The 26,408-nt window shown below is 52.3% G+C and overlaps 2 protein-coding genes across 5 annotated transcripts; one reads left to right on the forward strand and one right to left on the reverse strand.

The window, feature by feature from the left end:
- Nucleotides 1-1,779: 1,779 nt before the first annotated feature.
- Nucleotides 1,780-19,709, forward strand: LOC115077859 (protein KHNYN-like). Its single transcript, XM_029580206.1, has 7 exons — nt 1,780-2,371; nt 9,044-10,620; nt 10,886-11,016; nt 12,521-12,617; nt 13,390-13,497; nt 17,233-17,340; nt 18,208-19,709. The coding sequence occupies exons 1-7, from the start codon at nt 2,153-2,155 to the stop codon at nt 18,494-18,496; spliced, it is 2,529 nt and encodes an 842-aa protein (XP_029436066.1). The 5' UTR covers nt 1,780-2,152; the 3' UTR covers nt 18,497-19,709.
- Nucleotides 19,710-20,013: 304 nt separating this feature from the next.
- Nucleotides 20,014-25,418, reverse strand: SDR39U1 (short chain dehydrogenase/reductase family 39U member 1). 4 transcript variants are annotated; one of them, XM_029580207.1, is made up of 6 exons: nt 25,295-25,418; nt 24,616-24,722; nt 24,374-24,456; nt 23,861-23,982; nt 21,171-21,329; nt 20,014-20,924 (listed from the first exon to the last, which is right to left on the reverse strand). In XM_029580207.1, exons 1-6 carry the CDS (start codon nt 25,308-25,310, stop codon nt 20,515-20,517), a joined length of 897 nt encoding a protein of 298 aa, XP_029436067.1. In that variant the 5' UTR covers nt 25,311-25,418; the 3' UTR covers nt 20,014-20,514. The 4 variants fall into 4 exon arrangements, with proteins under 4 accessions (XP_029436067.1, XP_029436068.1, XP_029436069.1 ...); XM_029580208.1 differs by lacking the exon at nt 23,861-23,982 and having other exon boundaries at nt 24,348-24,456; XM_029580209.1 differs by lacking the exon at nt 24,616-24,722 and having other exon boundaries at nt 25,295-25,410.
- Between the last annotated feature and the right edge of the window lie 990 nt (nt 25,419-26,408).

Here is a 26,408-nt window from a genome sequence, read left to right on the forward strand (position 1 = left end):
GACCCTCACACACAGCTCTGCCCATGCACCTCACTCCTGCCCTGCAGCACCCCCTGCTATTCCAGAACTGAGACCCTCACACACAGCTCTGCCCATGCACCTCACTCCTGCCCTGCAGCACCCCCTGCTATTCCAGTACTGAGACCCTCACACACAGCTCTGCCCATGCACCTCACTCCTGCCCTGCAGCACCCCCTGCTATTCCAGTACTGAGACCCTCACACACAGCTCTGCCCATGCACCTCGCTCCTGCCCTGCAGCACCCCCTATTCCAGTACTGAGACCCTCACACACAGCTCTGCCCATGCACCTCACTCCTGCCCTGCAGCACCCCCTGCTATTCCAGTACTGAGACCCTCACACACAGCTCTGCCAATGCACCTCACTCCTGCCCTGCAGCACCCCCTGCTATTCCAGTACTGAGACCCTCACACACAGCTCTGCCAATGCACCTCACTCCTGCCCTGCAGCACCCCCTGCTATTCCAGTACTGAGACCCTCACACACAGCTCTGCCAATGCACCTCGCTCCTGCCCTGCAGCACCCCCTGCTATTCCAGTACTGAGACCCTCACACACAGCTCTGCCAATGCACCTCGCTCCTGCCCTGCAGTACCCCCTGCTATTCCAGTACTGAGACCCTCACACACAGCTCTGCCAATGCACCTCGCTCCTGCCCTGCAGCACCCCCTGCTATTCCAGTACTGAGACCCTCACACACAGCTCTGCCAATGCACCTCCCTCCTGCCCTGCAGCACCCCCTGCTATTCCAGTACTGAGACCCCCCCCCACACACACACACAGCTCTGCCAATGCACCTCACTCCTGCCCTGCAGCACCCCCTGCTATTCCAGTACTGAGACCCTCACACACAGCTCTGCCAATGCACCTCACTCCTGCCCTGCAGCACCCCCTGCTATTCCAGTACTGAGACCCTCACACACAGCTCTGCCAATGCACCTCACTCCTGCCCTGCAGCACCCCCTGCTATTCCAGTACTGAGACCCTCACACAGAGCTCTGCCAATGCACCTCACTCCTGCCCTGCAGCACCCCCTGCTATTCCAGTACTGAGACCCTCACACACAGCTCCACAAATGCACCTCACACCTGCAGTGGATTAGTTAAAAATAAAAAAAATCCAACTAAAAGTCATTTGTTTCTCTCATCTGGTGTTGTCTGGACTCTGTCCCACAGGATTCCTGGACAAGGCAACAATTCCTACCCACTGCAATCTCGTTTTGTTTTAGCAGAAAACACCTACACAGGCCAATGCCTGGAAATCTAGTCCACTCTTTTTCCTCCAATATCCATAAGAGATTTATCATCCAGTTTTATCAGAAACTGAAAGTGAAACCTGATAAGCCAAAGAAAAAAGTTAGGGGGGGGGGGAGGTGTGAAACAAGCACCAGAGACGATGTCTGGGTGCAGGCATTATTCATGCGAAAAATACAATTGTGCGTCTTTATCTGCGAGGATAAAGGTCAACAAACAAGTTGGATCTGAGCCTCTTATTTGTTTTTTTGATTAACTCATTACAATCGAGTTCAGCTTCAAGAGCACTGCGCACCCCCCCCCCCAGACTCCCTGCACACCACCCCCCCCCCCACAGACTCCCTGCGCACTTCACCAAATAAGAGATAAGCAGCGCTGGGGTCTGGTGACGTCACGGGAATTCCCCCAGCCCCGCCTCGTGATGCTGCTGCCCCGCTCCCATTGGCTAAGGGGGGTCAGGGAGGAGGAAGGGAGTGGCTCTTAATAACATAATATGTACACTCAGCGAGAGATAGGGTGCAGGAAGCTTTGAGATGGAGGGAAGTGGGAACGGAAGGACAGGAAAACAAAACAAAACAAAACCCCCAGCGTGAATAAGATCAAATAATTTTCACTGGAAGAGAAGGAGAAGAGAAAATAGGGAACATTTTTTTCAATACATTTTTGTGCTCGGAGTGTTTAGAAGCTGTTGAAGGATGTCAGCATTTTTCCCTGAGTTGCAATCACCTGCCTGGGCCTAACTCCCTTTTTAAAAAAATGGATGTATTTTGACAATGGGTTTGGCTTGAATTAAGGGGTCAGCGGGTTTAGGAGGGGGGCAGCTTTGATGATCGCCCAGGCAGCGAGGCGCCGCGCGTGTTTCGGGGATCCGCGAGGGGGATGGCGCGGAACCCAGGGCCGACGCTGGACGAATTCGCCATCCGCCAGGAGTGTGAGGGCGCGGTGCGCAACGAGAGGCTCCGCATCGAGGGGCTCTTCGGGGTCGAGCTGAACATCCTCGGGGTCCTGGGCCGGATCCAGGGGCCCCGGGAGATCCGGGGGGCCCAGCAAATCTGGCTGCAGCTGCTGGGCCCGAGGGACGATCTGAACAAAGCGAAGGTAAATCAAACCCTAGGAAAGAGAAGCTTTTACGTTTATAAGTGCATGCACTTCTGCTGCCTGTGCTGGGGCTGTGTGTATAAGGGGAGCTTGTACTGCCGCTGCCTGTTGTACCTGCCCTGTGGTGGGGGACTGTGTGTGTGTGTGTGAGAAGCTTGCACTGCCGCTGCCTGTGTTGTACCTGCCCTGTGGTGGGGGACTGTGTGTGTGTGTGTGAGAAGCTTGCACTGCCGCTGCCTGTGTTGTACCTGTCCTGAGGTGGGGCAGTGTGTGTGTGTGAGGGGAGCTTGCCCTGCCGCTGCCTGTGGTGGGCAGTGTGTGTGTGTGGGAAGCTTGCACTGCCGCTGCCTGTATTGTACTTGCCCTATGGTGGGGCACTGTGTGTGTGTAAGGGGAGGTTGCACTGCCGCTGCCTGTTGTACCTGCCCTGTGGTGGGGGACTGTGTGTGTGTGTGTGTGTGAGAAGCTTGCACTGCCGCTGCCTGTGTTGTACCTGTCCTGAGGTGGGGCAGTGTGTGTGTGTGTGTGTAAGGGGAGCTTGCACTGCCGCTGCCTGTGTTGTACCTGTCCTGAGGTGGGGCAGTGTGTGTGTGTGAGGGGAGCTTGCCCTGCCGCTGCCTGTGGTGGGCAGTGTGTGTGTGTGGGAAGCTTGCACTGCCGCTGCCTGTATTGTACTTGCCCTATGGTGGGGCACTGTGTGTGTGTAAGGGGAGGTTGCACTGCCGCTGCCTGTTGTACCTGCCCTGTGGTGGGGGACTGTGTGTGTGTGTGTGTGTGTGAGGGAAGCTTGCACTGCCGCTGCCTGTGTTGTACCTGTCCCTGAGGTGTGTGTGTAAGGGGAGCTTGCGCTGCCGCTGCCTGTGTTGTACCTGTCCTGAGGTGGGTGGGTGTGTGTGTGTGTGTAAGAGGAGCATGCACTGCCGCTGCCTGTGTTGTACCTGTCCTGAGGTGGGTGTGTGTGTGTGTGTGTGTAAGGGGAGCTTGCACTGCCGCTGCCTGTGTTGTACCTGTCCTGAGGTGGGGCAGTGTGTGTGTGTGTGTGTAAGGGGAGCTTGCACTGCCGCTGCCTGTGTTGTACCTGTCCTGAGGTGGGGCAGTGTGTGTGTGTGTGTGTGTAAGGGGAGCTTGCACTGCCGCTGCCTGTGTTGTACCTGTCCTGAGGTGGGGCAGTGTGTGTGTGTGTGTGTGTGTGTAAGGGGAGCTTGCACTGCCGCTGCCTGTTGTACCTGCCCTGTGGTGGGGGACTGTGTGTGTGTGTGTGTGAAGCTTGCACTGCCGCTGCCTGTTGTACCTGCCCTGTGGTGGGGGACTGTGTGTGTGTGTGTGTGTGAGAAGCTTGCACTGCCGCTGCCTGTGTTGTACCTGTCCTGAGGTGGGGCAGTGTGTGTGTGTGTGTGTAAGGGGAGCTTGCACTGCCGCTGCCTGTGTTGTACCTGTCCTGAGGTGGGGCAGTGTGTGTGTGTGAGGGGAGCTTGCCCTGCCGCTGCCTGTGGTGGGCAGTGTGTGTGTGTGGGAAGCTTGCACTGCCGCTGCCTGTATTGTACTTGCCCTATGGTGGGGCACTGTGTGTGTGTAAGGGGAGGTTGCACTGCCGCTGCCTGTTGTACCTGCCCTGTGGTGGGGGACTGTGTGTGTGTGTGAGAAGCTTGCACTGCCGCTGCCTGTGTTGTACCTGTCCTGAGGTGGGGCAGTGTGTGTGTGTGTGTGTAAGGGGAGCTTGCACTGCCGCTGCCTGTGTTGTACCTGTCCTGAGGTGGGGCAGTGTGTGTGTGTGAGGGGAGCTTGCCCTGCCGCTGCCTGTGGTGGGCAGTGTGTGTGTGTGGGAAGCTTGCACTGCCGCTGCCTGTATTGTACTTGCCCTATGGTGGGGCACTGTGTGTGTGTAAGGGGAGGTTGCACTGCCGCTGCCTGTTGTACCTGCCCTGTGGTGGGGGACTGTGTGTGTGTGTGTGAGGGAAGCTTGCACTGCCGCTGCCTGTGTTGTACCTGTCCCTGAGGTGTGTGTGTAAGGGGAGCTTGCGCTGCCGCTGCCTGTGTTGTACCTGTCCTGAGGTGGGTGGGTGTGTGTGTGTGTGTAAGAGGAGCATGCACTGCCGCTGCCTGTGTTGTACCTGTCCTGAGGTGGGTGTGTGTGTGTGTGTGTGTAAGGGGAGCTTGCACTGCCGCTGCCTGTGTTGTACCTGTCCTGAGGTGGGGCAGTGTGTGTGTGTGTGTGTGTGTAAGGGGAGCTTGCACTGCCGCTGCCTGTGTTGTACCTGTCCTGAGGTGGGGCAGTGTGTGTGTGTGTGTGTAAGGGGAGCTTGCACTGCCGCTGCCTGTGTTGTACCTGTCCTGAGGTGGGGCAGTGTGTGTGTGTGTGTAAGGGGAGCTTGCACTGCCGCTGCCTGTGTTGTACCTGCCCTGTGGTGGGGGACTGTGTGTGTGTGTGTGTGAAGCTTGCACTGCCGCTGCCTGTGTTGTACCTGTCCTGAGGTGGGGCAGTGTGTGTGTGTGTGTAAGGGGAGCTTGCACTGCGGCTGCCTGTGTTGTACCTGTCCTGAGGTGGGGCAGTGTGTGTGTGTGTGTAAGGGGAGCTTGCACTGCGGCTGCCTGTGTTGTACCTGTCCTGAGGTGGGGCAGTGTGTGTGTGTGTGTAAGGGGAGCTTGCACTGCGGCTGCCTGTGTTGTACCTGTCCTGAGGTGGGGCAGTGTGTGTGTGTGTGTAAGGGGAGTTTGCACTGCCGCTGCCTGTGTTGTACCTGTCCTGAGGTGGGTGGGTGTGTGTGTGTGTGTAAGGGGAGCTTGCACTGCGGCTGCCTGTGTTGTACCTGCCCTGTGGTGGGGGACTGTGTGTGTGTGTGAAGCTTGCACTGCCGCTGCCTGTGTTGTACCTGTCCTGAGGTAGGCGTGTGTGTGTGTGTGTGTGTGTGTGTGTAAGGGGAGCTTGCACTGCCGCTGCCTGTGTTGTACCTGTCCTGAGGTGGGTGGGTGTGTGTGTGTGTAAGGGGAGCTTGCACTGCAGCTGCCTGTGTTGTACCTGTCCTGAGGTGGGGGTGTGTGTGTGTGTGTAAGGGGAGCTTGCACTGCGGCTGCCTGTGTTGTACCTGCCCTGTGGTGGGGGACTGTGTGTGTGTGTGTGTGTGAAGCTTGCACTGCCGCTGCCTGTGTTGTACCTGTCCTGAGGTGGGTGGGTGTGTGTGTGTGTGTAAGGGGAGCTTGCACTACCGCTGCCTGTGTTGTACCTGTCCTGAGGTGGGGCAGTGTGTGTGTGTGTGTAAGGGGAGCTTGCACTGCCGCTGCCTGTGTTGTACCTGTCCTGAGGTGGGGGTGTGTGTGTGTGTGTAAGGGGAGCTTGCACTGCCGCTGCCTGTGTTGTACCTGTCCTGAGGTGGGGCAGTGTGTGTGTGTGTGTAAGGGGAGGTTGCACTGCCGCTGCCTGTGTTGTACCTGTCCCTGAGGTGTGTGTGTGTAAGGGGAGCTTTCACTGCCGCTGCCTGTATTGTACCTGTCCTATGGTGGGGCACTGTGTGTGTGTAAGGGGAGCTTTCACTGCCACTGCCTGTATTGTACCTGTCCTATGGTGGGGCACTGTGTGTGTGTGTGAGGGAAGCTTGCACTGCCGCTGCCTGTGTTGTACCTGTCCTGAGGTGGGGCACTGTGTGTGTGTGTGTGTAAGGGGAGCTTGCACTGCAGCTGCCTGTGTTGTACCTGTCCTGAGGTGGGTGTGTGTGTGTAAGGGGAGCTTGCACTGCAGCTGCCTGTGTTGTACCTGTCCTGAGGTGTGTGTGTGTGTGTGTGTAAGGGGAGCTTGCACTGCCGCTGCCTGTGTTGTACCTGTCCTGAGGTGGGGCAGTGTGTGTGTGTGTGTGTAAGGGGAGCTTGCCCTGCCGCTGCCTGTGGTGGGCAGTGTGTGTGTGTGTGTGTGTGTGTGTGTGAGGGAAGCTTGCACTGCCGCTGCCTGTATTGTACCTGTCCTGTGGTGGGGCACTGTGTGTGTGTGAGTGTGAGGGAAGCTTGCCCTGCCGCTGCCTGTGGTGGGCAGTGTGTGTGTGTGTGTGTGTGTGTGTGTGTGAGGGAAGCTTGCACTGCCGCTGCCTGTATTGTACCTGTCCTGTGGTGGGGCACTGTGTGTGTGTGAGTGTGAGGGAAGCTTGCCCTGCCGCTGCCTGTGGTGGGCAGTGTGTGTTATCCTCAGGTTATCTATAGCAGGCTGCAGTTTATAAATAGTGCTCTGTGGCCCTTTGTCTCTCTTAAGTACCAGTCAAACATGAAACAGGAAGCTCCTTAAACCGCGTTTGCCCTGCGCTCTCAGCTGATCCAGACTGCTCCCATCCTGGTTAGAGAGAAGGAAATTAAAACTTTCTTTCCTTCACCTTTTATGCAACGGTAAAATCGTGTGGAGGGGGGAAGGTGGGGCTCCCTCCTGCTAGAGGCTGGGCCCGGAGATCCGAGATCCGAAGTTATACAGGAAGTGGCCCCCGGTTACCAGGTCCTTCCCTTGTTGTTATCAGAGCTGCCGAAGCGACTTGGGTTTTGGAAGGGAGGAGAATTCAGGTGGGGGAGGTGGAGTCGTCGGACCCCCCCATCCCGGCCTTTCCTCCCTGCTGGGGAGCTTTGCCCCTGCGTCTGGATTTTCGGATGGAGGAAAGCAGCCCCCCCCGCAGGTACCAGAAGGGATGCTGCCACCTTCCTCCTCCTCCTCCCCCAGGGTTTGAGGATCGCGCCGTCCCGCTCTCATGGACCCTCGCCTGCCCAGGAAGATCCCGATCTAAGGTCGGGGGTTTGAGGACCACAGATTTAGGGGCCCCTCACGAAAAGTCAAGGCCGCCAAGCGGGGAGCAGACAAATATTAACGCTGCTCTTCCTTGCATGCAGTCCCAGAAGATTTTCAGATTCTTAGTTTCCTTTTTAAATCTTTTCCCCGACTTGGCGCCAAAATATTTATCCGATCTCCTCTCTCTTCAGATGTCCCTTAAAAAATAAAAGCTTGCGATCTTCTGCGGACCAGCAGCTGTGTCCCCCTCACTTAGAGGTAAAATGCGTTGAAACCAGGAAAAAAGCTTTTTCTTCCCGGAGCCCGGTTTTGTGGAATGGAATTTGCGCAATTACCGAGTATTTACATTTCCACGATCGCTCTAAAGCTTCGTTTTTGTTTTTTTTCCTTTACCTTATGAGTCATCAAGTGAGGCTCCGTAGACCCTGTAGATTTCAGGAGTTTTCTGTTCTCTGCTCTTCTTTTTCTTTTTGTTAATTTTCTGGTAATTTGCAGGGTTTACATTTTAATGTCTTAGTGGGGGTGCTTAATGTTATTGTTTATATGTTTTGTCACCCCCTGGGCTGAAAGTCTGGGATAAAGTCCCAGGACCCGCACCTCAAACACAGTCTCTTACGTTCAAGTCTTCCCATGACGTTACTTTTAACAAACAATCCAGGATACCCCAAGTGGGGGGAGGAGGTAATTCTTCGAGACCCTACGCGTTGCTTTTACTCCAATCCCATTGCAAAGTTCATGTAAACAAGAGCACGGATGAGCGTTCGGTTATCCAACACAGCGGTAAGCGTGCTGAAAGCGGTGGTGGTTTCCGGTCTTAACCTTTACTGATGACAAGGTGAAGCTGATAGCAGTTCTTTACAGCTTGTCATAACTACAATTCCCTGTACGTCCCCGGCTCAGTCCAGACCCTGGGTTGAGCCTCCTGTCCAGCAGGTGGAGACAGACCAAAACTGAAAGGGTATCCTATATCAGGACAGAGCCTACCCTGCAGCCCTTCAGTATTCGTCTGTCTCCAGCAGATGCAGGCAGCTGAACCTGCGGTTCCCCTTCTTATCTCCTTATCTTTGTCCCTGTGGGAATCTTATTCAGTTTCTTACTGGATCAAGCAAGAATTATCTAGTCCTTATTAAAAAAAAAAAAAAAAAAAATTAAATTAAAAATTACTTTGAAAGATTCTCTGTTTCCTTTCAGGGAGACAGTGGCAGTTTCTAAGCTTCCTTCCCTATCCCGGGTTGAAAGGATCTTAGCTGGCACCTCCCTCCTTCCTTCATACCTGGATGGCTCACGGAGGCTCCTCTCCCTCCCCTTAGACCATCTTTGAGATGGTGGTGCCACCGGGCTTCCCCTCCATTCTTCCCTGCGGACATGGAACGGTCCTTACGGTTCCCTCTCAGTGAGAGACGCCACTTCCTCTGATGTTAGAGAGACTGCAGTCCCTGAGGTACTCAAAGGGTTCTTAGAGGAAAATCCAAAGCAGAGAGGCAGGAAGGCTGGATAAAATTTCCCCCGCACCAGCAGAAAAAGGGTTTGGAAACTGTCTTCTTTCTTTTTATCTGGGTCTCAGCACTGGAGATCCCAGAGTCTTTCCTTCTCCAGGAAAAATAACCAAAAGGGACTAGCAAACCGGTCGTGCTGCCCCTGGGAGGGTCAACCTTAAAATGGTGGCAGGGGCTTATGTACTCTGAGAGCGCACCATTCTAGACTCGCACGTGGGGGAGCTGCAAACCCAGGCTCGCTATCCTGTCTCCTCCCATCCGGTGAATGGATCATTCCTTCTGGTAGAAATGTGGTCTTACTAGAGATCTGGGAGGACCTCTGCATATGTATTTTTACATTATATGTCATGGTAAACCTGCCCAGGGTCTCTGTGTGTAAACTGGAGGGACACAAGTAAAATATGTGTTTTTATCTTTATTCAGGATTACATTAAAGGCCTCTGCACGCCCGAGATGACCAAGCACCTCTCCTATCCCAAGGACATGCACTGCATCTTCATGGGGGCCACTGGACTCTTCCTGAACTGCCTGGTCAGGGGGACCTCTGCCAGCATCTCCCTGGTGGCCCACGGCTCTCTGCAGATCTCGGGACTGACGGAGTCGGTGGTCATGGCTCACAGCCGGATCCAAGACTTTGTGGAGCGGTACCAGAAGAACCACAGGCTGCCCGAGGAGCAGGAAGCCAAGGTCAAGCGGGAGTTCAAGGACCTGGTGGAGGCTTACAGCGACAAACACTCCATGGACCTTCTGATCCTGCCTAGCTCCGTGAAGGAAGAGCTGCTCAGCCTGGTCACGGAAGTGGCTGTCCATAAGGGTCCGGTAGACCTTCCTCAGAAAGGCCAGAACTCCAGTTGTAGGCTTCAAGGCCCACCAGGGCCTTGGAAGAAGCCCGAGGTTTCAGGAGACCAGCCTAGTGACTCGGTTAGGCTTCAGGAAGTTGGCCAGAGGAGGCAAGTGCTGCAGCACAGAGCTTCCCGACCAGTGCCGGATTTCAGCAGTACTTCTGGAGAGGAGCTGCCAGGTTCCCCTGAGCCCAGAAACCAAAGGAAAAGAATAGGAGCCGGTGGGGAACCTGGAGATGCAGCCCTCAATCAGGACCCGGTCGGTTTATACAATGACAGAGCTCTCCAAAGACTTGGAGTTCTACCCGGCCAAACGGACTTCCTGGGCGAGGACAAAGAATTTTTGAAGTTCCCTGGGTTGCCGGAGTCAATTCCCCAATACAATGGTGAAAAGAACGAGGAAGAGGAGCATGGCCACAGTGTCCTGGTTTCTTCGGGGACAGAGAAAGAGTTCTGCATGCTGCTAAACTTCTTCAAAACCATGGGATATGAGGAAGGAATGGTAAAGAAGGTGTTGGTGGAGGAAGGGGTTCAGGAGCCCTCCGAGATCCTGGACAGGCTGCAAGTGAAGCAGGAACCCCATAAGACAGGCAGCCCCACCTTTGGGGGTCAGTCAGGTGAGGGGGTGGAAGGAGAAGATGTGGACAACGAGTATCTACTGGAGGTGGTGAAATCGGCAGTGAAGAATTGTGGGTACTCGCCCAATGAGGTCACGGAATTGGGGGAGGGCTCTCTGGCCACTCTGCTGAGGAAGCTCAATGAGGGTAAGGTGCAGGGCTCCGAAGACCCCAAGATGTCGGAGGGGAGAGGCCGTAGGTCCCCAACCGGAAGACTCCCCTGCGGGCCCCCCAACCACAGGCCGTGGGCGACGGTTCTTGAAGCCACTGCCCCAGCGGACATCAAACCCTCTGCCTCGGGTCCCTCCGCTGCCGGCATCAGGCAGGCATCAGCAAATGAGCCGGTGGAAGATGTTTGTCCGGCCGCGGCGGCAGAGGCTGGGAGGGGTTCCCAAACTGGGCAGAAGGGAGCTCCTGTGGTCACGGGGGTGCAGAGATTCAATGAGGCCATGCAGATGCCCTTCCAGCTGAACCTAAGGAACAAGCCAGGAAAGGAAGGCCTGCGACACATCATCATTGACGGGAGCAACGTGGCCATGGTGTGAGTGTGTATGTAATGCCCTCCGGGGCCCCTGGTCATCGGCTGCCTTCTGGAACCTCTTCTTGCTTTTCTATCACCCCACCCCCAGTATTCCAGTGCCTTCTGGAACCTGTCGTCCTGCTTTTCAGAAACTCCTCCCGATGCCCCAGTGCACTCTGGGACTCGGAGTCCTGCATTCCTGCTCTCTCTGCTGCCGCTCCCTCCCTATCTGGGTGGGCTCTTTCACCAGTGTTCAACTCCGTGGTTGTGTTCTCTCCCCTATCAGGCACGGTCTCGGCCAGTTCTTCTCCTGCCGGGGCATCGCTGTGGCTGTGCAGTATTTCTGGGACCGGGGGCATCGTGAGGTCACCGTCTTTGTGCCCCAGTGGAGGATGAAGAAGGATTATAAAGCTAAAGGTGATGCATGCGCCCTTCCACAGCAAACTCAATCCCAGCCTCCTGTCTTATTTCAAACCTTGTCCCCTACCCTTTGGCTCTAAATTCTTTCCTTTAATCCCATCAGTCTCCTCTTTCTGGTCTCTAACTTTAACCGTACCCCGAACCCCCTAATCCTGTCCCCCCTTGCTGGCTCCATTTTTCAGCCCTTTCATGACAAATAAAATAAAAAGTGGGGACCCAGATACAGCAGACTGAGCGCGTTTCATTAGTTGTGGCCCGTTTACAAAAAACGTAACCTTTTAAAATGCAGCGCAAAAATATGCAAAAGCAAGATTTTTTCTGAAATTGTTTTCCGCAAGAGAAAGAAAAGAGGTTGGATTTGCTGTGCAAGTTGTCTGCAGCCTTGCAGGTGAATATTAATTTAGTCCCAGACCCTAGAAGGCAGGCAAGTGTGTGCTGAGCATGCAAGGGCTCTGTGTCAGCTCGGGGGGTGGAGCGGGGCGAGAGATGGCTCTGTGCCTGCTGCGGGGTGGGGAGAGGGTCGGGGGTGGAGCGGGGCGAGAGATGGCTCTGTGCCTGCTGCGGGGTGGGGGGAGGGTCGGGGGTGGAGCGGGGCGAGAGATGGCTCTGTGCCTGCTGCGGGTGGGGAGAGGGTCGGGGGTGGAGCGGGGCGAGAGATGGCTCTGTGCCTGCTGCGGGGTGGGGAGAGGGTCGGGGGTGGAGCGGGGCGAGAGATGGCTCTGTGCCTGCTGCGGGGTGGGGAGAGGGTCGGGGGTGGAGCGGGGCGAGAGATGGCTCTGTGCCTGCTGCGGGGTGGGGAGGGGGTGGGGGGTGGAGTGGGGCGAGAGATGGCTCTGTGCCTGCTGCGGGGTGGGGAGAGGGTCAGGGGGTGGAGCGGGGCGAGAGATGGCTCTGTGCCTGCTGCTGGGTGGGGAGAGGGTCGGGGGTGAGGGGGTGGAGCGGGGCGAGAGATGGCTCTGTGCCTGCTGCGGGGGTGGGGAGAGGGTCGGGGGTGGAGCGGGGCGAGAGATGGCTCTGTGCCTGCTGCGGGGTGGGGAGAGGGTCGGGGGTGGAGCGGGGCGAGAGATGGCTCTGTGCCTGCTGCGGGGTGGGGAGAGGGTCGGGGGTGGAGCGGGGCGAGAGATGGCTCTGTGCCTGCTGCGGGGTGGGGAGGGGGTGGGGGGGTGGAGTGGGGCGAGAGATGGCTCTGTGCCTGCTGCGGGGTGGGGAGAGGGTCAGGGGGTGGAGCGGGGCGAGAGATGGCTCTGTGCCTGCTGCTGGGTGGGGAGAGGGTCAGGGGGTAGGGGGGGTGGAGAGGGACGAGAGATGGCTCTGTGCCTGCTGCGGGGTGGGGAGAGGGTCCGGGTCTGTGGCGACGGAGCTCTATGATTATCTGTTTGGGGGCCTCTCTGTGACTTGGGAACATCGGATCGCAGCTCATGAGGCCTCCACCTTAAGAGATCCTCTCACCATCTCCCTCCCCCCCATCCATCCCCCTTTCTCTCTCTTTTTGGCCCCGCAGAGCAGCACTTTCTGACGGAACTGAACGCCGTGGGACTTCTCTCCTTCACGCCCTCCCGCGTGGTAGAAGGCAAACGGATAACCCCATATGACGACAGGTACTTAGAAGGGGGGGAGGAGGGAGGGTCGGAGATGCACCCCCTGAGGAGGGACCTCCTTTCCCTGCCCCCGTCCAGTCCACACCAGAACCTGCAAACTCCAGCTCTGTAAACAGCAAATCGGAGAACAGTGACAATGGCAGAAATGTAATATCCGGGGCACGTGCGGTATGGAAACGTGATATCGGGGGCACGTGTGGTATGGAAACGTGATATCGGGGGCACGTGTGGTATGGAAACGTGATATCCAGGGTACGTGTTGTATGGAAACGTGATATCGGGGGCACGTGTGGTATGGAAACGTGATATCGGGGGCACTTGCGGTATGGAAACGTGATATCGGGGGCACGTGCGGTATGGAAACGTGATATCGGGGGCACGTGCGGTATGGAAACGTGATATCGGGGGCACGTGTGGTATGGAAACGTGATATCGGGGGCACGTGTGGTATGGAAACGTGATATCCGGGGTACGTGTGGTATGGAAACGTGATATTGGGGGCACGTGTGGTATGGAAACGTGATATCGGGGGCACGTGCGGTATGGAAACGTGATATCGGGGGCACGTGCGGTATGGAAACGTGATATCGGGGGCACGTGCGGTATGGAAACGTGATATCGGGGGCACGTGCGGTATGGAAAGGAAGGTCTGTGAGACCACACTCCCCTTGCCTGGAAGAGGTGAAGGACTTGAGTTTGAGCAGCGGGGAAGGTTAAGCTCCTTGACTCAAGGTCACTCCCGTGTAACCCCTGCCCTCGCTCCCCCCCGCAGGTTCCTGCTGCAGCTCGCTGAGCAGACAGACGGCGTGATCCTCACCAACGACAACCTGAGAGACATGGTGGAGGAGTCCGAGAAGTGGAAAGAGATCGTCAAGGAGAGGTAAGGGCCTGAGGTGGGGAGGAGGGGGCCTGATGTGTCCCTCTCGGGGGATGCCCAGTTATCTCCTCAGGACTTCTCTCACAGAGATCGCGTCAACCCCACCCCAGGTACCAAGGAATGAGCATAACCTGGAAGATCTCCGTTCTGCCAAGGAAGTTTCTTAAATCCTGACGAGTGTCCGGGTGCCGCCAAAGTTATTTCATACAGCAAAGAAGCCGCACATTTTACTTTCAAAAATTAATGCCTGCCCATGCCGGGGAAGTGTACAGAAAAGCAGAAGAAATTGCTTTTCTGTACACCCTCCGACTTAATATCATAGTGATATTAAAAAAAAAAAATTGTAAATAAAAAAAAAATTGTAAAATCTGCCCGCAGATGGGAAGACGGACGCTCAATTATGCCGGCATCCGTTTTCCGAACCCGTGGCTGTCATCGGGTTTGAGAACCGACGCCGGCAAAATTGAGCGTCGGCTGTCAAACCCCCTGACAGCTGCCGCTCCTGTCAAAAAGGAGGCGCTAGGGACGCGCTAGTGTCCCTAGCGCCTCTTTTTACCGCGGGCCCTAATTTGCATAGGCCACCCTCCTGAATCGCGCGCCCAGGAGAGTGGCCTGCGCGCTCGCCGGCTCTCCCGCGCGTTTTTCTGTATTGGCCTGAATGGCAAAGGTGCACCCGCCCTGTTGAGACTTCTCCCTAAAGTCTAGAAACCTAACTACTGAATGGCAGAGAAAAGAAAAGTGGCTTGTTAATAAAATCCTAACATGGAGCAGGTCGCCCTCTGCTCCAATCTCATCAGGCGATTTGTTGCAGAGTAAGAGTGCAGCAGGACTGAACTTTCTGTTCCTCGTCAGAGCAAGTCTGAGGGATTTTTCGAGGTGGAATCTGAAGCAGGTTTCTCAAGGCTGGAATCAAGGACACATAGGCCCGATGAGCAGAGCTATGGAGCATTTTGAAGACCAGGCATAATGCTGTACATCTTGCGTGCCAGGCCACCGGCAGCCAATGTGCTTTGGGTAAATGAGGGAGCTATGTGTTCGCGGAGTGAAGAACCTGTAAAGCAGGAGTGCTGTGGAATTTTGGATTAATTGCAAGGAATTGAGAGTTGATGTAAGGCCTAGATTCACAGAGTTACAGTAACCGAGGGGTGCCAGAATTAATGCTTGAGTAACGGCACGGAAATCAGATGGACGGAGGTTAAGACTTGCATATTGAAGTACAGTGACTGAATGGCAGAATTAATCTGAGGGAACATCGAACGAGAGGAATCAACCACAACGCCCAAGTTAGACTTGCCATGGAGACTGGGACTGCCTGAGCCTCGAAAGTAAAGGGCGATGGTAGGTCAGGCATTTCTGTATGAGACAGGAAAAGGATCTCTGTTCTCTTGACATTCAACACCAGCTTATTTAAGGAAAGCCAATTTTTTATTTGAGTCCTATAAATAGAGAGCTTTTGAAAAGGCATGCGTAATGTGGGAGTTATGGGCAATAGAAACTGTATGTCAGCCGTATACATTTTAAAGAAAACACTCAGATTTCTAAGAACAGAGCAAATAAATATTAAATAAAGTGACAGACACAAAAGAACCCTGGGGGACACCAGTGGTAAGAGGATGTAGATTAGATGTTGCATCCCCTATCTCTCTATTAAAATTAAAAAAAAGATAACCCAGTAATTCCAAACATCCCAAAAGAATAGTGATCCAAGCTTCCAAATGTAGAGAAAACATCTCGGAAAATTGCTAGACATTTTCTGTTAGCATCAAAACCATTCCAAATGATCTCAAATGTGGACAGAAGAAGCATTTCCGTGTTATGCACGGAAACCAAAATGGCATTCATCTAGCAGGTTATGTTCGTCAACGAATTCCTGCAGATGAATTAGGACGATGTTTTGGCCAACAGCAGCTGTGTTTAACTCTTGATTGGTCGCAAATCTTACAGGAGTAAGTCAAAGTGTTGAGATCGGTCAGTAATGATTCCATTGGATTCAGATACAGCGCTCTTAAGCATGGGACGCACCAACGCAATCCTGAGGGCTGGGAGAACAGATGCCTCATTCAGGGAAGCATTCACGAGCCTGGCTGTAAAAGCACTCACGGTGGAGCACAATACGCTTTTCAAAGCCGCGGCGCATGTATCGGATGTGCACGGTAAGTGTCCGTCTTGCTTAGAAAGGAACATCCTTCCACAGATGAAGCGGGGTAGAAGCTACTCCAACAATGAGAGGCTGAAGTCAAGGCTTCAAATGGGTCAGCATTGGATTTGCCAAAGTGGAGGGCAGAGCAGCAACCGCCCCAACTGGTTTTTTTTCTCAGAAAAGCCAGTGCAACGTCCTCACACGATGCATGCGTGGCTGCTCAGCAGTAAACAGTACCAGTAAGGGAGTAAATGGTTCTGAATCGTCTGCTGGGGTGCGCTCCAGCTCTCAATCCTGGTGGAGCACCAGTTGCATTTGCTCTTATCAATTACTTCCCTATAAGCAGCAAGTTTTCTCCCGATAATTCGTGAGGGAAGTATTTAGCTTTCTTCTTTCTCCACCAGCGTTCAGCCTTTCAAACTGCCCTTTTCGTGGACTGCATCTCAGTAGAATACCAGGGGCCATCATCTGAGTGCTTCAAACAATTTGAAAAAAAAATTGCAGTAATCGGAACCGGTGCATCTAATGATCTGTGTAATGATGATCGCCACCTATCCACCAGGCTTGCAATGTCAGAAACATCAGACGGTGACCGATTCGGAACCCACGGTTTTCGTAACTGGCCAGGGTCAATTGGCAGTCGCCTCAGGACCTTGGTTGGCTCAGGTTTCTTATGGACAATCAAATCAGATTGCATTATGGAGAGCTAACTAAATTCACAATTAAGTGATTCCATATTAATCCAGTCGACACGAATAAAACTTAAATCTAGAGTGTGACCTTTCTGGTGTGTTGGCTTATCAAGCTGTGACCAGCCCATAGCATGCATAATGCTCAACAGATCCATCCAGGCAGCAGACGAGGATTGAACCCTGACATGCAAATTAAAATCTCCCAGGATGATAGCATTCTTTAGGTCTGCCTTAGAGGCAAGTAGGCAGTCCACAAGCTTAGATTAGATATTAGAAAACCTAGTGGGCAGTTCAATGAGGAAGTGAGAAACCGTGCCTCAACTAGAGAGGCAGCCAGAAAGAGTGGCAGGGATGATTTAGCAATAATCAGTAGCCCTCTCGCTCTTCTCATCTTATGAGGCTTTGAGAACACCTCAGAATCCAGGAGGCGAAGCTGGTTCAAAAGCACAGTGTCAGAGGGCAACAGCCATGACCCCGTGAGACACCGGACAGCTGGAGACTTTTCGCTCAAGTCACACAATATGGGTATTTTCTTATGGGACTGCCTGTGCATTCAGCAGAAAAACTGATAGATTAGTGGCAGTGGGACAAGAGGCTAGAGAACCAGAGTGGCAGCTGTGAGACAACGGTCTGCTCTCTTTAGATTGGAAAGTGCGAGAAGGGCATAACTGCCCACAACGGCCCCTTCCTAAAATAACTGGAATAAATGTATTCATAGGAGTACGTAGCTTCATTTCTGCATCCAAACTGGCAAACAATGAAATATTAAGAGCAGAATTAAAAACCTTGTAAAACAATGAAGCATCACAGTTGAATGCACAGAAGGGGATAATCTGGTGAGAGGTGATCTAATCTCATTACAATTTTGCTGCTAGCCCTTTTGACACATTTTCCTGCCTCTTCCAGGTTGCTGCCATTCACCTTCGCTGGAGACATCTTCCTGGTTCCGGATGATCCGCTGGGACGGAACGGGCCGGGTCTGGACCAGTTCCTGAGCAAGGCACATAAGCCCAGGTGAGATCACCGTGAGTCCCCCAGAGCTTCAGGAAGTCGGGCGGCTTCTGCATCACAACTCCGTGTAACCAGGGGAAGGATTCAGAAAGAGAAACGGCTCCTGCCCCTGTCCTGGATACTGGACTGGGTGTCCAGCCGATCGCTGGATCATGAGCCCTACAGGCCGAGAATGACTTCGGCACATTTGGCCCGAGCCTGCATTTAATCGTTCGACCGATTGTCATCCACCTCTGGCTTTAGCTGCCTAGCAGCGGGTGAAGGTCCTGTTCTCACTTTTGGGAATATTACGAGCATCTGCCCAGTCTTTCTGAATATCCAAGTACCTGGTTTACCCCTCCCAGTGCCCCCATACTCGGGCCTTTCGGGATCTGGCACGTGACTTAAGTGTTTCTGTGCCTGGGTTTGTAAGCTCCATTCCCTGCTCCATAAATAGTCCTGAGATCAGTGGAACTACAGCGACATCTTGTGGACAGAAAGCAGACTGCAGCAATTTTTATTTCCTTTCAGATTTCCAGGATGGGTAAAGCGGAAATTTGGAAATCTTGCACAGCAGTACGGCACCGATCCTGTTATTTTAATTTGCTGATCTTTGCTGTTCCACCAAAGACTATTTTCATGGGTTTAAATCTGGAGCAATGTTTTCCACTGAAGCAGTGCTGCTGCTGCTAAATTCTAGTCCAGCCCACCACTCTTTTTTTTTTTTTTTTTCCACATCCATGAGTGGGACTCAGATCTTCTGCAGGAGATCACAGGCCAGTGACCCTCCCTCTTTCCATGGTTATCACTCTGTCTCCCTCCCCCCCAACCTTCTCCACACAGTTTGTCCTCTCCATTCATTTAATCTGACATCTCCCATTCCTTTTCTAGATCCAAGGCAGGGAAAAGCCACACGTTTGCAGGCCACCGTAGCCCAGTCCGGGCCCCCCTGCGGTCTGCCGCAAAGACAGAGATCCAGACCCCGTGGGACCGAAGGGTGGGAGGCTGCGCGGAGGGAGAAGAAGCAGCACGGCTGCCGCAGGAGACAGAACGCCTGCGGGAGCTGCTTCGGGACATCTTCCCCGAGCAGGCACTGAAGGTGGATTTTATCCTACAGCAGGAGCCCTGCACCACAGACCTCAATAAACTCTCTGAGCTCATCCTGAACCTGAAATTCTGAGACTCCCCCTGCAGGGGGGAGAGTTGGGGAATTCTCTGAGCCGGTGCACAGGCACAAAACTGGATTTTCCACTTTTGTGGTCTCACTCATCAATTGCAATGAGCCAGTAATGTGCTGGAGGGAGCTTCCGTGAGCACCCTCGCTGAATTATTTTATGATAACTGAGAAAGCTACTCAAGCAGTTGGAGCAAAGCTAGCAAGATCCATTTGGTAAGAAATTGGAATCCCAGCTCTGCACTGAGCCATCGGGAATGTCCTGCTGCACTGATTTAACGAGTGTGTGTGTGTGTGAGAGTGTGTGTGTGTGTGTGTGTGTGAGAGTGTGTGTGTGTGTGTGTGTGAGAGTGTGTGTGTGTGTGAGAGTGTGTGTGTGTGAGTGTAACAATGTGCAAATAGTTTGGGGTGAGGGGAGGCAGCAAGCAGGTCTCCAATGCCACAGCTGGGCGAGGTTACTGAGCCAGAGCTTGATGGCGCCCGGCCTGAACCTTAGCTCCGGCCCTGGTGCGTCTTAATGCCAGCTCTGTGCATGTTGAGGAGGGATCGTCCCCCCTCCATCCCTCTTCTCTATACCATGCAGTGCTTTTCCTCAGGATTTCACTGAGGTAGCGCCAGCAGAGCAGGAGCAAGCATGAGAAACGCCCCACCCAGAGAGGGTCTCGTTCTTCCACTTAGCTGTTTCTAGTGGTCCTTTGAGCTTCTAGCTCAAGCGGAATTGACCTCTATTCGCAACCACCTGGGATTTTTTTTTAACCACAATTTTATAAACACACCCCGAGTCCACCCATTGCACTGAGCCTTAGCCAGGGCCCATAGAAAGCAGCTCCCTTCAGAGACTGGTGCAGGCACAGGGTCAGTCTGGCCACCAGGTGGCACAGTTGAGCAATGGCAGAGCTTCCCTCCCCGAGCAACATCCCAGCCCAGACGGTTCCCCAGAGAACAGAAAGTCGGCTCTGATTTGAACTCAGATCTTCTGCACAGCTCTGCCATTGAACCTCTGGTTTGCCTGCCTCCCCCACTCCCCAGTGGTCTTTATCATTCCGGGTGTGTGATTTTTATTTTCTTTTTTTAACAAGTACATTTTGAATTATGTTGCACTTTCCCTCTGGAAAAATGCAAAATATTGTTTAGTTTTATTTAGATGAAGGTCTGGGGAGACCAGTGGATAAAGGACAGTCTTAGCCACGTTGTGTCAAAATAAAAATTGTAAATCTACCGTGATTGGTGCAGCATGCGAGACGGGGAGAGGGTGGTAATGAAATGAGAACTGGCTCAGTATGCCCCCCCCCCCGGCTGGACATGGAGCTGTGTGGTCAGCCCCTAGAGGCAGTCACGTGGAAAAAAACCAAACCTTCGTGGGCTGTAGTGCCTTTTACTGTAGATGCAGAAGTCTTAGCCAAGGGCGATGTTGTACACGAGCTTCTGAGAGTACGGCGCTCCTAACTCTATCTGATCCTGCAGCCTACTGAGCTGAAAGCAAACCTTTTTTTTTTTTCAGAACATCATCAACAAAAACTACATATTGTTACAAATGCAAGTTTATTTTTATATATATTCATGCACAGATATATTAAAACAAAAAACAATTACACTCCAGTGTTTTTTTCCCCTCGCCGGCCTCATATCGTTGCTGTGCGTGGGTGAACTCTGTGTCTTTTGGCCATGACTCGGTGAGGATGTGATTTCACCTCCAGGCGAGGTGCAGCTGAGTGTGGGGGTTGTGGTGATGGGGAGAGGAATGGAAGCTGGTATTTTAACGAGTGGGACCCACCCCAGCAAGCAAAGCCCATGCTCCCCCCATAAAGCCACCAAATCTCCACCTGTGTCTTGTTTACTGAGTAAACCATCTGCTGCCAATAAAAGTCCATGTAGACACCACCAGTGAAGCCTCAAATAAAGGCCAGCAGCACCCAGAAAGTCCTCACAGAAATATACAACAAAGACAGGAACCTGGAAAGCTTCCTCATGCTGGACACAGTTAACAACAGACGCGGGGTTAACAGCCTCCCCTTCCTCTACTGCTAGGACAAGATGTCTCTCAGGGCAGGCCCCAACTCTGGGAAAGAGTAGCGGTATCCACTCTCCAGCGTCCGTCTAGGCCACACCTTGGCCCCGTCCAGCAGCATCACTCCACGCTCGGGGCCAAAGATTGTATTCACCAGGAAGGCAGGGAGTGGGAGGATTGCGGGCCGGCTCAGTGCTGCCCCGAGTTCCCGGGCAAAGTCCCCATTGGTGTTGAAGGAAGGGGCCACGCCGTTCAGGACGCCTGCCACAGCCTTGGATTCCAGGACGTGGGCGATGATCCCCACCAGGTCTGCCACGTGGATCCAGGGGAGGTTCTGAGAGCCGGAGCCCATGGGTCCGCCCAGGCCCAGGCGGAAGGGCCACAGCATGGAGGGAATGGCGCCCCCATCACGTCCAAGGACAAAACCTGCACCGGATTAAAAAAAACATCAATTCCTTCGATAAAACTGAAACAGTGCATTATGGGCTCTGATGTCAGATGTGGGGGTGTGACTAAAGGGACAGGCTGTGCAAGATGGCTCCCTGATAAGAAACTATGGAAGAAGTGAGGCGAGAGGTCATGCAGAATGATCCCCGACAAGAGACATACAGTAGAGGAAGCATGAAAGGAGAGAGGCTACGTACACCGGCTTCCCGCCGAAGCATTGCTCACCAGCTCGCACCACCGCTCCCCGTGTGACTCCTGCTGTGGCACCGTCCCTGGGGATCCTCGCCGCAGCCTCCCATGCTGTTACCAGGCGCGAAGCAAAGTCATAATCCCCACCAGCGCTGTCCTCGTCATACTCTGCTGTTTTGCTGGGCGCGTAGAAACCTGCAGGGAGAGTGTAAACAAAAGTCCATCAACAGAAGGCAGGGGAAGATACAGAAACAGCAGCAGAGGTTGGAGCCCTCAGCACTCTAATAGCAGAGTTCCAACTCCTTCATTTTAAGACCCACTTTGCTCCAACTTATTTATTCATTCCAATTTCTTACGGTGGAAACATTAAGTTTACAGGAAGAACTTTGTAACATGATAGAAATTAGTGGAATAAAGATAATCACTAATATTGCTAGTGTAATTGCCTGACATAAAGCCTATAAGTTCTGAGAATATTTATCCCAGTTTTCTTAGCTTGCTTATAACAAGAAAGTCATGAGATCAGATATATTAACGAGGAGTTAATTATGAGGCTAATGATGCAGATATCAGGGAAAACAGGACAGCAACCTAACCACACCTGATGCTGATATGAGTAGCACAGACAGTTGAGGCTTCAGCAGATGCCAAGAACACATGGAAGTAGACCAGAGAAGAAACTGGGACATAGGTCAAGAAAATTAGCATAAAAGACAAAAGTCAAGGAAGAATGGTTAGATCAGAAGAAAGAACAGCTCAGAAGAAAAGCTTGTTGGATATTAAAGTGACTAATGTCCTGCTCCTGATCTCCAGCACTGTTTCTGATTTTGCAAGATATATAAGACTCACACTTGAAACTGAGGGAAAGTATTCTTGTATATATTCTTCATGCAAAATCTATTATTGTATGCTTTTATTGCTTATTCTCAGACTTATAAGTACAATTTTATGCTTATAAATGTGTTGTACATTCCTTGACATAATAACGTAGCACTTAGCCCACCTTTGGCGTCACGAACAGGATATTACGTCACAGAATTATATTACTGATTTTTGATTGTGAAGTAATTATCTTTAAGAAAAATACTATTAATAATCACACACCGTTGCTTCCTGGATAGTTCCTGGATACACTATGGTACTGTTTAGCGGAGCAACCTGCTAGGTCTAATGTGGCTTGTGATCACTAGGAAAAGGAGCTGGACAAAGATATAACATCCTTAGAGGTCAATGTGGCCACAATTTTAGAAAGAATATTATTGGAAAAATTAAATTTGAATGGGGGACATGGTTGTTGGTTATTGTTAGAAGTTAATGTTCAGGAACATAATGAGAATGGGCGGTTGCAGAATCAGATTGTCTTTTTGGAAAAACAGAATTGGGTCTATGAGGTACAGCTCTTACCTCTCAGAACCACTCTTGAATCTGCATAGTCACATCTGGACCTTGCTTTAAAACGAGCTGCTATGGCAGTCCAGGACGCTGCAGCTAATCATGCTCAAGTTTCAGCACAGCGTATACAGCAGGGTCTTCAAGTGTCTATGGCTAAAATGGCTGCAATTATTAGGGGCATCACCCTCGCTGAAGATCACGATGTCTGGAAGGGATTTGATAGTGGTTATGAGGAGGAAGAAACAAGCAAGTTGTGCCAGGGCTCAAGGAGACTAATCCTGCTTGTCACTGTTAAATACTCACAGGATGAGAGGTTGCCAGATGAGGAAGAAATTGGGGGGAAAAGGCAAAGTTCCCAGAACAAGCACAGATAATACTACAGGAAAAAGGGATTCCTGATAGAGACTCGGTAGACCATTATCACAACTTATACTCCCAAACAATTAATGCAATTGGCAGATAGATTTCATCAAAAAGAAAAGAATTTGGGGGATGGGCTAGTGAGTTTGTCAGAACAGGGTGCTGGGTCAGTATAACTCTTAGACACTAAGCTTGCTGTTATGGGCTCTGTCTTCCAAGAACACTTTTTTCATGATCATGCACTCCACATTCTTGTCACTTCATCGGCTGAGACAGAAATATGTCTCCTAAGTAATTGGGGCCGTCCAGGAGATATATAGAGATCCCGGTGATTGGCCAGGATCTCGTAAGGTGCAAAAGTGAAATACAATAAATGAGGGTGCCTGTGTACTACATAAACTGGGGTTATAATTAGCTATCCAAAGGTTTTACCCTCTTAATGATTATGGAGAAGTGCATATTAGTGCCAGGGATATTTGCAAGCTTGTGCAGACTGCTGGGTCATCATGGTCTAGATTGGCCCTCTCTCTTCTTAGGGAGGTGACGCAGGAAGAAAACCTTAACACAATTAAACAATTGATTTCTAAATTGGAAGACCTAAATGACCTGGGTTTAGATGAGACTATGCAGATTCAAGAGTGGTTCTGAGAGGTAAGAGCTGTACCTCATAGACCCAATTCTGTTTTTCCAAAAAGACAATCTGATTCTGCAACCGCCCATTCTCATTATGTTCCTGAACATTAACTTCTAACAATAACCAACAACTCTGACCCCCGTTCAAATTTAATTTTTCCAATCATATTCTTTCTAAAATTGTGGCCACACTGACCTCCAAGGATGTTATATCTTTGTCCAACTCCTTTTCCTAGTGATCACAAGCCACATTAGACCTAGCAAGTTGCTCCCCTAAACAGTACCATAGTGCATCCAGGAAGCAACCGTGTGTGACTAGTAATACTGTGGGTGACACGTACTGACACCGGTGACCAGCACCCAGGCTCCGGGGGGCTTCTCGGCGCCGGCAATGGCCCGGGCCAGAACCTGGGTGGTCTCAACTCTGCTGGCAGTGACTTCCTTCCTGAACTCCTCACTCCATCTGCAAAAGACAAAGCAGAATCCCTGAAACAAGAGAGAGAAGGGGGATCAGGGAGGAAAACGGAAGGCCGTGCGCTGACCCCGGCGCTCAGGCACTGGGATACGACAGCGGCAGGGACCCAGGCCTTTTCCTGGAGGAATGGATGAGGGGGTCACCACTCTCTCTCCTCAGTCCTGGGTACTCTGAAGTGTGCCTCCCCCAACCCACCTTCCTACCACATCAACAGCTGCTAACTGCTGCTTCTGGCGCTAGATAAGATCGATCCACCCTGGTAATATCCTACCAAGCTAGGCAGGCCCGTCTCTGCCTGTAACTCACTCTCCCCACCTATCTGTGTGTGTGTGCGTCTCTCTCTCTCCCCCCACCTTTCACGTCCCAAACTTCCACTGACCTTCGAAGAGGATTCATTATGTTTTCCCCAGCCAGATTGACGGCAGCATCACAGGGGGGCAGACCCTTGCTCGGGAGATCTCCCTGTACACCAAAAAGAAAACTCATTGTACAGATGAGAGTCTTGGGGGGGGGGGGGGGGGGCGTTCTCATAGGCTGAGACTTGGGAGAGTTCATTATACTCCTAAAGAGCACAGGATTTAAACCAGGAGGGTTTAGCAACCCTGCCACCTTGTTCCTCACCCATGTGATGCGGCCAGGACCGGGGCTGCGCGAGATAATGGTGACTTCATGACCTTTGCTCTTCAGCAGGCAGGTTAGGGCACGGCCCACGAATCCTGTCCCTCCACCTGTATAACAGAATGTTATGTTAATCTCCAGTACCAAGGTGGTCCATATGGACACCCGAGGGAGGAACTAGGGATTGGCAGAGGATTAGATCATGTGATTATGGACCACCAGGGCACTGGAGCAACCAACGTTTTCTCCCCCATCCAGCATCAGCAACTAGAAAGCTGTGGGGGGCAGGGATTGTTTTATTGACCTCCCCAGTCAAATTCTGCCGCCCCTGACTCGTCTTTCCCATACAACCCCTTCCCCAATGAGATGCCAAAATAATTCCCGGCTGAACCGTTCTCTCCAGGTTTTATAGCAGATGCGTTTTGTGGGAATTATGGACTGGTCAGGGGAGTACTTAACAGTATAACATGTTATACTGGGCTGCAGGTGCATGGCCCGTGCAAAAATCAGCCGAGCCAACTTTTCAAACTGATCCCCCACTTCCCGGACCCAGTGAAGGACTTTGCTCAATTCTGGGGGGTGCTCAACACTCATTGCACCCACAGAGCTGACCCCTGTGCACTGCCGCACGCAATTGTCCTCTGCAGGAGACTCCCGGCCGCCCGACCAGCGGCCTCCTTACCCACGAGCACCCTCATGGCGGCTGTCGCTGCTAAAGACGGAAGAGAAGTCCGCTGCACACAGCCGGAGCCGTGGCGGCCGCCATCTTGCTGTACGGAAGGGAATCGCGCGACGGGATTTGCTGGAATCGGGCGCTCTGCGTGCGTGCGTGCGTGCGTGCGTGCGTGCGTACATAAAGGGGCGCAGAGCCTGGCGCGGCGCGTGTCCTTCCGGTCTGAGCAGTACTGTGCAGGAATAGAACGTAGCTTTAGAACCATAATGTTGCTTGCAATCTGATAATAACGGGAATGAAATAATACTGAAAGCCCCACCAGTCTTTTCCAAGTTTTAAAACGAAGGGAGGGGTTGAAACACGTGAACTCGTCGCAATAGACCAGCTCTCTCTACTGTATGCACAAGTGCAGGAGAAGAGAGAGCAGTTAGTGTGATGCAAGCGACTGGCTCGGTTACCTTGGCTGCCACATGTGGCTATCAGAACTGCTTCACTGCTGCTGCTCCCAAAAATTGGAGAAAATGACATCAAGGGCATCTGTCCCGACCTCACGCAGCCTGTGCATAGGATAAGAGAGCAGGCAGAGCTCCAAAGTCTCAATGTGTGGATGAGACGATGGTGCAAGGAAGAGGGTTTTAGATTTGTTAGGAACTGGGCTTCATTTTGGGGAAGGGAGGGCCTTTCCCGAAAGGATGGGCTCCATCTTAATCAGAGTGGAGCCAGGCTGTTGTTACTAGCCTTTAAAAAGGAGGTAGTGCGGATTTTAAACTAGATGATGCGGGAAAGCTGATAGTTGCTCAGAAGCATATGGTTTGGAATGATGTAACTGTGAAGGATACTAAGAGAACAGGGAAATAATACATCCCAGTAGAGAGTTTGCAATAAATGCCAAAGAGGACCAGGTGCCTTTAAGTAAAGTGCAGAAAGATTCCAAATTACCTCTGTCAACTGATGAGCAGGTTGTTAATACAAACAAGAAACATACTTTGAAATGTCTATATACAAATGCTAGAAGTCTAAAAATAAGATGGAAGAGTTAGAGTATATAGCACTGGATGAAGAGGTAGATATAATTACTATCTCAGAGACCTGCTGGAAGGAGGATAAACAATGGGACCCTATG

Source organism: Rhinatrema bivittatum, chromosome 16 (assembly GCF_901001135.1).
Source record: "Rhinatrema bivittatum chromosome 16, aRhiBiv1.1, whole genome shotgun sequence".
Lineage (NCBI taxonomy): Eukaryota > Metazoa > Chordata > Amphibia > Gymnophiona > Rhinatrematidae > Rhinatrema > Rhinatrema bivittatum.